The 7,128-nt window shown below is 65.6% G+C and overlaps 1 protein-coding gene across 1 annotated transcript in view; it reads left to right on the top strand.

The window, feature by feature from the left end:
- Positions 1-4,743: 4,743 nt before the first annotated feature.
- RAB37 (RAB37, member RAS oncogene family) overlaps positions 4,744-7,128 on the top strand; it is a 5,562-nt gene continuing 3,177 nt past the window's right edge. Inside the window, exons 1-2 of the mRNA XM_035342720.1 lie at positions 4,744-5,050; positions 5,845-5,955. Coding sequence (XP_035198611.1) covers positions 4,985-5,050; positions 5,845-5,955 — 177 coding nt within the window. The 5' untranslated portion in view covers positions 4,744-4,984. The remainder of the gene's footprint in view (positions 5,051-5,844; positions 5,956-7,128) is intronic.

Here is a 7,128-nt window from a genome sequence, read left to right as displayed (position 1 = left end):
CCGCTTGCAGGAGGCAGCTGAAGGAGCCGGGACGCCGCTGCCCTCCTTGTTTTTAAGTCCTTCTCTTGGGCCCTGGGACCGTTTCGTAACCCCGCATCGCAGGGGGGTGCCCCGCTGCTGCCCCTGGGTGGCTCAGGATCTGCTGCAGCCTCAGCTCCCTGCGCCCAGGCGCTGCCCTGCAACTCCGGGAAACGGGGGGAGATGCTGATCTCTGCCACATCCACGTCTCCTTTTTTATTTTTTTTTTTATTTTTTTTTTTCTGTCCTCACGCTGTTTTTCTGCACTCCCCAATGTGACTGTGCAGGGCTTGCACTCCTGGGGGCCGGAGCGAAGCAGGGGGCTGGGGGGAGGCAGGGGAAAGGGCTGGAGCCCAGAGGGCTTCTCACCGCAAACCCCAGCCTATCCGACATCCCACTTTACTCAGGGCAGCGTGCCCAGCCCTTGATTAGCAGGAAAATATCAATTACTACCAAGGCTCATTTCTGCTGCGCACCAAGAAGAGAGGACGTGCCTCTGGGGATGACTCGAGAAACTCTGGATCTTCGCAAAGCCTTAACTCCCTCTTCTCCAGCAGCACGCTGCTGCAGCCGGGGACTGATGCTGCTGGAGATGGGTTTCCAGGCAGAAGAGCTGCCCAGGCAGATCACCATCCAGCCCCACAGCCTCTGCCTTTTCCCTGGGTGTTTTGCTGCCGCTGCTGGCTGGGTTGCTTGTCACGCAGAAACAAGTCTCCTCTCGCTCCGGGGACATGAGGCAGCAAATACCTCGACAGATCCGGTTCCTGCCCGAGGAATCACATTGCAAATGCGCTGAGAAAGCCCCGGAGAGCTCGCTCTGGAAGCAAAGGTTAACTGGTTTCTGGTCGGGGGCTCAAGCCAGGTCTGGGGGGGAGAGAGGCAAGGAGGAAATCAAAGCAGGGACGGCAGAGGTTTGTTCTGGGCTGTTCCAGAAAACTTTCACTTGGCACAGGATGACAGACGCTGCTTTCAGGTGACGTGACCCGTTGCCAAATTGTTCTTCCTCCCGTAGGATGCTCGGATCCACTCAGCTGGAAAAAGCCGCAGGGGAAGAGAGCGACGTGTGCCCGGGCTGTGGCTGAGCCAAGGATGGGGGGGGAGGATCAAACAGGGACCCCCTGGGTGGGCTTCGGGTTGGTTCCCAGCCCTAGGGCTGCTGTCTGAGCACTGGGATGCAGCCCCTGATGGCGCTGAGGCTGGGGAGGGTCCTGGGCTCGAGGTGAGGGGCTCAGACGTCCACCTGCCTGGAGCAGGGCAGCTCGATTTCATATATACAGCAAGTAAAAATAAGTGACAGGTTCTGCTCTCCTGGGAGCAAAGCTGTGGGTTTGGGGCTCCAGCAGCTCAGGGAGCAGCCCACACACAGATGAGTGCCTCTCCCTTGCCTGCTCTCCCTTGCCAGAACTGGGTTTTTCCCCTGCTGGGCTCGCAGTCGCTACAATTTTAGCTCAGGTCCAGCTGCCACATGCTAAAGCTCAGAAACAAACAAACAAACCAAAAAAGTAACGGCAGCCCACGTGCTCCATCCCAGCTCTCCTGCTCGGCTGGCACTGGAAGTGCACCTCCCTAAGCTGCCTTGACAGCCGTGCAAAGCCCCTCTTCTCCAGGTGCTTTAGCCCAAAATCTCTTTGCTCACTCGCTGCCAGGAGAGAGATCCCAGCACGGTTCCTGCTGGGTTCACCCCCAGCACCCATCACTCTGCCTCGTCTCTGCCTCGAGCCGGCAGGGGTTTCCTCTGTGCCGTGCCCCCCCAAAGCCCCGAGCTTTTCCCAAAGCCACCCCCAGCACGTCCCCATCCCCTGGTGCCGCTCCGTGCCCTGCGCCTGCTCCGTGGTGCTGAGCCGCTGCCTCTCCCCCGGCAGGTCCAGCCTTTTACCATGATTAAGTCATGAAGCAGTTCCTGAGGCGTCTCTGCTAGAAATCCCGGATAAATTATTGATAGGGGAGCCTGCCTTTTGTACAAGTTCTCTAAATCCCGGGCCCCGGAGAATTCCCGGTGCTCATCCCAGCTCCCTCCCCTCTCTCCATAACTGATGCCATCCCCTGCATTTACCGTTCCCACAGAGCACCGCAGGTCGCAGCAGGCGTTGCTGCACCTTGGGGCACTGGTGTCTTACTGGAAATAGTGTGCGGCCCCAAAATAGCCCCGGGTGCTGGCATCCCGCAGTAGTGAACCCTCCTGCTGTCTCCCCGTGTGGCTGCTGCGGCGCAGACCCAGCTCTGCGCATGGGGAAGGTGCCTGGGCAGAGCCGGTGATGCCGGGGCAGGGACGAGGTGCTGAGCCCAGGATGGAGCAGGGCTGCGGGAGCTGCAGGGTCTGAACCCCCCCCCGGGGAAACCGGGGGGCAGAAAAATGCGGGCACGGGCAGAGGTGGCAGCACGGGTGCCGTGCTCGGCAGAGCCGTGTCCATAGGAACGGCCACGTCCTGAAGGACAGGGCCAGAACCACTTCTGGGCGAGACGTCTGCTAGCGGAGTGTTTATTCCTCCTCGTGTCCCTGGGACGGGGCTCCAAGTGCCTCGGTTTCCTGACGGGACGGAAATGTTTGCACCCGGGGCTTTGCAAAGAAATCCCAGAGCTGGCAGGGAGGGGAGGGAGGGCTTCGTGCTCGCGCCTCGGGCCGGAGACAGGGAGGAACCAGGGCAGGCACCGAGCAGAAGGGACAGGGCTGGGAGGAGGATGGGCTCCCGGGGGACATGGGGACATGGACCTGTGGCTGGGGAGGAGGCGATGCCCAGCTCTGCCCCCTGCGCTGCCCCCTTGTCTCTTCTGCCCGGGACCAAGCATGTTGTGCCCCTTGTGGGAGGGCTCTGGGGCTTGGCCGGAGGGGACGTGGAGACACGGACCTACACTGCCTCTACCCCGAAGCTCAACCCGGGGCAGGGCCGTGGATTAGGGATGCTCCGAGGGATGGGAATCCCTCCCGGGGCAGGCGGCAGGACCAAAGGTGACAGCAAAGGACAGGGCACAGCGGCACGAGCCATCTGGCCACGGTGCCCAGCAGCCTGCAGGGACAATCTGCTGCCTAGCGGGGCTGCTTGCAGGGCCGGGCTGTCCCCCTGCTCCTGCTGCTGCAGCCCCCGAGACCCCTTCCCTTCTCCTCTTCCTCCCCCAAAATGGGCTCCTGGGGGCACACCGGGGCATCGCCAGCTCCATCGCGCTGATGTTGCTTCGCGCGGTCCTTGCAGACCATCCTGGTTGGAGACAGCGGCGTGGGGAAGACGTCTCTGCTGGTCCAGTTTGACCAGGGCAAGTTCATCCCAGGCTCCTTCTCCGCCACCGTGGGCATCGGGTTTACGGTAAGGGGCAGGTCCTCGGGGACGGGGCTGGGGAGCCCAGGGGAGGGCTGGGGGGATTCGTGCTGCTCGGAGCCGGGTTTGGCTGCGTGCCCACGGTGGGGCTGTGCCCACACACAGCCCCCACATCGCTCCTGGAGAGCCGCCTTCAGCTCGGACCCTGCCTGTGTAAAACTCAAGCAGATGGTGGCAGAGCTGGCAAAAACCCCAGGCTGCCATCCAGAGCTATTTGTAGAGCCGCCACGGGGCTGGCAGCGGCTCCAGAGCGTGTCCCTGCCGTGGGGGAGCCCGGATGGAGACCCAAGTCCGGGACCTCGCACACACACAGCAAGGCCAGCGCCATGCGGCGGGTTTGCTCCCTGGTTCGGGCCAAGGAAGCAGGGAAACGAGGTGCTGTGCCCCTGGGGGTGTAGAGGAGGCTCAGCCGCCCTCCGCACCTTCACCAGCTCCTGGATATTTTATTTTTCTGCACCAAGAGGAGATGCAGGGCCGGGCTCCTACCCCTTACCCCAGCTCTCCCCCCACGCAGTGAGCTCAGCTTGGCCCCGGGGCTCTGGCAGTGATGGGGGGCTCCTGGCCAGCCCCCCATGCCCAGCCCTGCATCACGCTGTCCCCTTCCCTGTCCCCATCCGCTCACAGCTTGGAGCAAACAGCAGCCAGCCTGGTGAGCCCCCCTGGGGCCGGATCCCCCCCGTCCTCCCTCCCAGCGCGCCGCAGGGGGGCTCGGCCTCTTCCAGCAGCTCCTCGTGCCCGGTGCCCAGCTCCGGGCAGTGTGCTGGCCACAGAGCGTGCAGGAACTCCGAATCCCCCGGCTGGGACTGGAAATACTGGTTCCATTTCCCCGCGTGTCCCCAGGGGCAGTGAGGGGTGGCAGCAGCGTGGTGGTGGTGGTGCCGGCGCAGGGGGCACCTCCCCGAGTGGTGGGGCCGGGGATCTGTGCTGAGGTCAGCCCCGTGGGGATCTGCTGGGGTCCCGGGGGAAATAAATCAGGGGCTGACGGCACCAGGGGGAGATGCCGGTGGTCCCTGGGAGGCTGAAGCCCCCGGCAGCCCTGAGGTGTGGGTCTGGGTAAGGCTTTGTGAGGAGAGATTTCAGGGTGATGCACCGCCCCTGGCTCTCCCCGCGGGACCTCTCCTGCGCTCCCACACCTGGGCTTCTCCCAGATGGGGTGGGAGATGCGCAAAGCCCCAAAGGTGGATGGAGGGGGCTGGGGGCTGGGCGAGGGTCCCGGCGGGGGGAGCGGGAGCCCCAGCACCCATCCGGAGGAGCACGGGCGCCGCTGCACCGCCTGGCCGCAGCTTCCTGCTAACGGCTGCCGCCTTCCCCGCCTGGTGCCGAATGGGGACCCAGCTCACGGCCCTGGGGGGGGGCTCCCAACCCCTGGGGGGTGCTGGGGGTGTAAATGGGGCGAGCCCGTCCCCCTGCAAGCAGCTGCCCCCTGGTGATGCCGCAGCACCGGGGGTCTCCATCCCTGCACCCCGAGGGGTTTGGGGGGCAGCTCAGTGTGGGGGTGGCCCCATCCCCCCCCCGTGTGTGCACCCGCAGGGTGGTGGCAGGGCTCGGTGCTGCTGGGGGGGGCAGGGGCAGGGTTCCTGGAGGAGGAGGAGGAGGAGGAGGAGGAGGAGGAAGAGGAAGGCGGGCCGGGACTCACGGCTCCTCTCGGACGCACCATGAGCAGGGCGGGGGGCAGCGGGGCCCCCCCGGCACCGCCGCAGGAGTACGAGGTGGCCGGCAAGGTGCGGGGCGGTGCGGGGGGACCAGGGGATGGAGGCTGGGGCTCCGTGGAGGCTGCTCTGGGTGCCGGCTTCCTCCTGCTGCAGCGGGAGCGAGCGGGGACGGGAAGGGGCAGGGGGTGACAAGAGGTGGCAGGGGGTGGCAGGGGGTGGCAGGGGGTGGCAGGGGGTGGCTTGCTTGGTGGGTGCCAGCCCCTGCAGCGTCCCTGCTGGGTGGGCAGGCAGGGCTGGCCCTTCCTGGCTCATTGCCTTCTTGAAGCCGGAATCCCTCCCGGCACGATCCCATTGCCGGGCTGGACAAGGGCAGCGTGGGAGGGGAGCGGGGCAGCAGCAGGTACGCGCCGTGCCGGCGGGCAGCGGGGCAGCGCCTGGGCTGGGGCCTGTTTGCTTTGCAGGAGGGGACAAGCGCCCTGTTTGCTTTGGTGTCTGCAGCGGGCAGGGCCCTGGAACCAAGTGGCAGGGTTTGCCCGAGCCGTGCACCAGCCCCCGTGATGGGCACAGCCAGGGGGGGGACACCGGGGCTGCTCCTGTGGCCGGTTCCCCACCAGCCCTCCTGGGTCCGGCGATGCTCCGGGGGTGGCCGGGAGGTGCCTCCGGTGCTGTGCTCCCAGCACCTCCCTTCCTCTCCCTCCCTCGGGAGGATCGTAGGGCTGTGCTGCTGCTCCCCCCCGGCTCGAAGGGGGCTCCCCACACCCCGCAGGACAAGCCCTGGGGGCAGGGGGGACACGAGGGGACAGCGGGGAGCCCGGTGCCGCTGGGGACGCCCCGCCGACACCTCCCCTGCGCCCGCCTTGCAGGTGATGTTACTCGGAGACTCGGGCGTGGGGAAAACCTGCTTCCTGCTGCAGTTCAGAGACGGGGCCTTTCTCTCCGGGACGTTCATAGCCACCGTGGGCATAGATTTCCGGGTGAGACCACCGCGGCCGCCTGCCCTCGCAGCCCAGGGGACGGGCGGCCCTGGCTCCCCCGGGCCATGGGGACAGGCTGGGGGCACGGACGGACGGACGGACGGATGGATGGGGGACTTCGGGGCTTTTGGGGCCTCCAAACCCCAAACTGTCTCCCACCAGTGGGCGTTGGTGGTTGCTGAGCTCCTGCACCTCTCGGCGGCGGGGCTGCACCAGCGGCTGCAGGCGGAAGAGCGAGCTGAGCGCCGGCTCTTCCCCTTCAATTAGCAAAATGTTCGTTTAACGCCTGCAATCCCTCCTGTGGGACGGCCGGGCGCTTCGCCTGGCCGGGGCAGGCACCTCGGGAGGCGAGCAATGCTCCCCGCTGAGTTACCCCGGGCAGATCTGTGCCCCCTGGCCCCGCTGCCATCCTCCGGCCGCTTTCTGCTCGCCACAGCGTAGCCGGGCCATCACCTCCCCGGGGAGGTGCCGTGCAAACCGCTCGCCTTCCGCCAGGAAGAGCTGCTTGCAGCACGAGTTACGGCGGCGTTTCAGTGGGCTGAGGGCCAGGGGGGGAGCCCTGGGCCGTGCTATCGCGGCGGGGCCACCCGGGGCTTCCTCCGCACCCTGGGGGAAGAAAACCCACCGTGCCCAGCACCAAGCTGGGAAGAAAGCCCACTGTGCCCAGCACCGGTGGCCCTGGGGGTGCTGCCGGCTCATGGGCACCCCCTCGGCCCCACAGAAGTGTCCCAGCAGCCTGCGTGTGGCTTCCTGCCCGTTGGGGACACCCAGAGCCTCCGAGGGTGCTTTTTTCTTCCATTCATCCCATTTTGCGAGCTAACCCCTGGGTTTTGTCATGGCAGAAGCTGAATTTCTACCTCAAACAGTTCCAGGAAACCGAATTATTTATACACGTCTTCCGTTTCCAGACCCACCCGCAAGCACAAGCCTTCAGAAGACTTGCAACACCCTCCGAGTAACCCACGCTCTTCTTTTTACTGTTTCTGGAGGGAAGTCCCCAGGCTCCGGGGTTCGGCTCAGCCATCGCTCGGTGCCTCCCCGCCACGGGGGCTGGTGCAGGAGCAGCCCCCGGCAGGTCCCCCCCCGCGATGCCCACGGACAGCTCCACGGGGACGGCGTTTGGCCGGTCCCACAGCGTCTGCTGGCCCTGAACGCTCTCCTTGTCCTTGCCAG

The sequence above is a fragment of the Oxyura jamaicensis genome, chromosome 18 (assembly GCF_011077185.1).
Source record: "Oxyura jamaicensis isolate SHBP4307 breed ruddy duck chromosome 18, BPBGC_Ojam_1.0, whole genome shotgun sequence".
Lineage (NCBI taxonomy): Eukaryota > Metazoa > Chordata > Aves > Anseriformes > Anatidae > Oxyura > Oxyura jamaicensis.
This window is presented reverse-complemented; position numbering and strand designations above follow the sequence as displayed.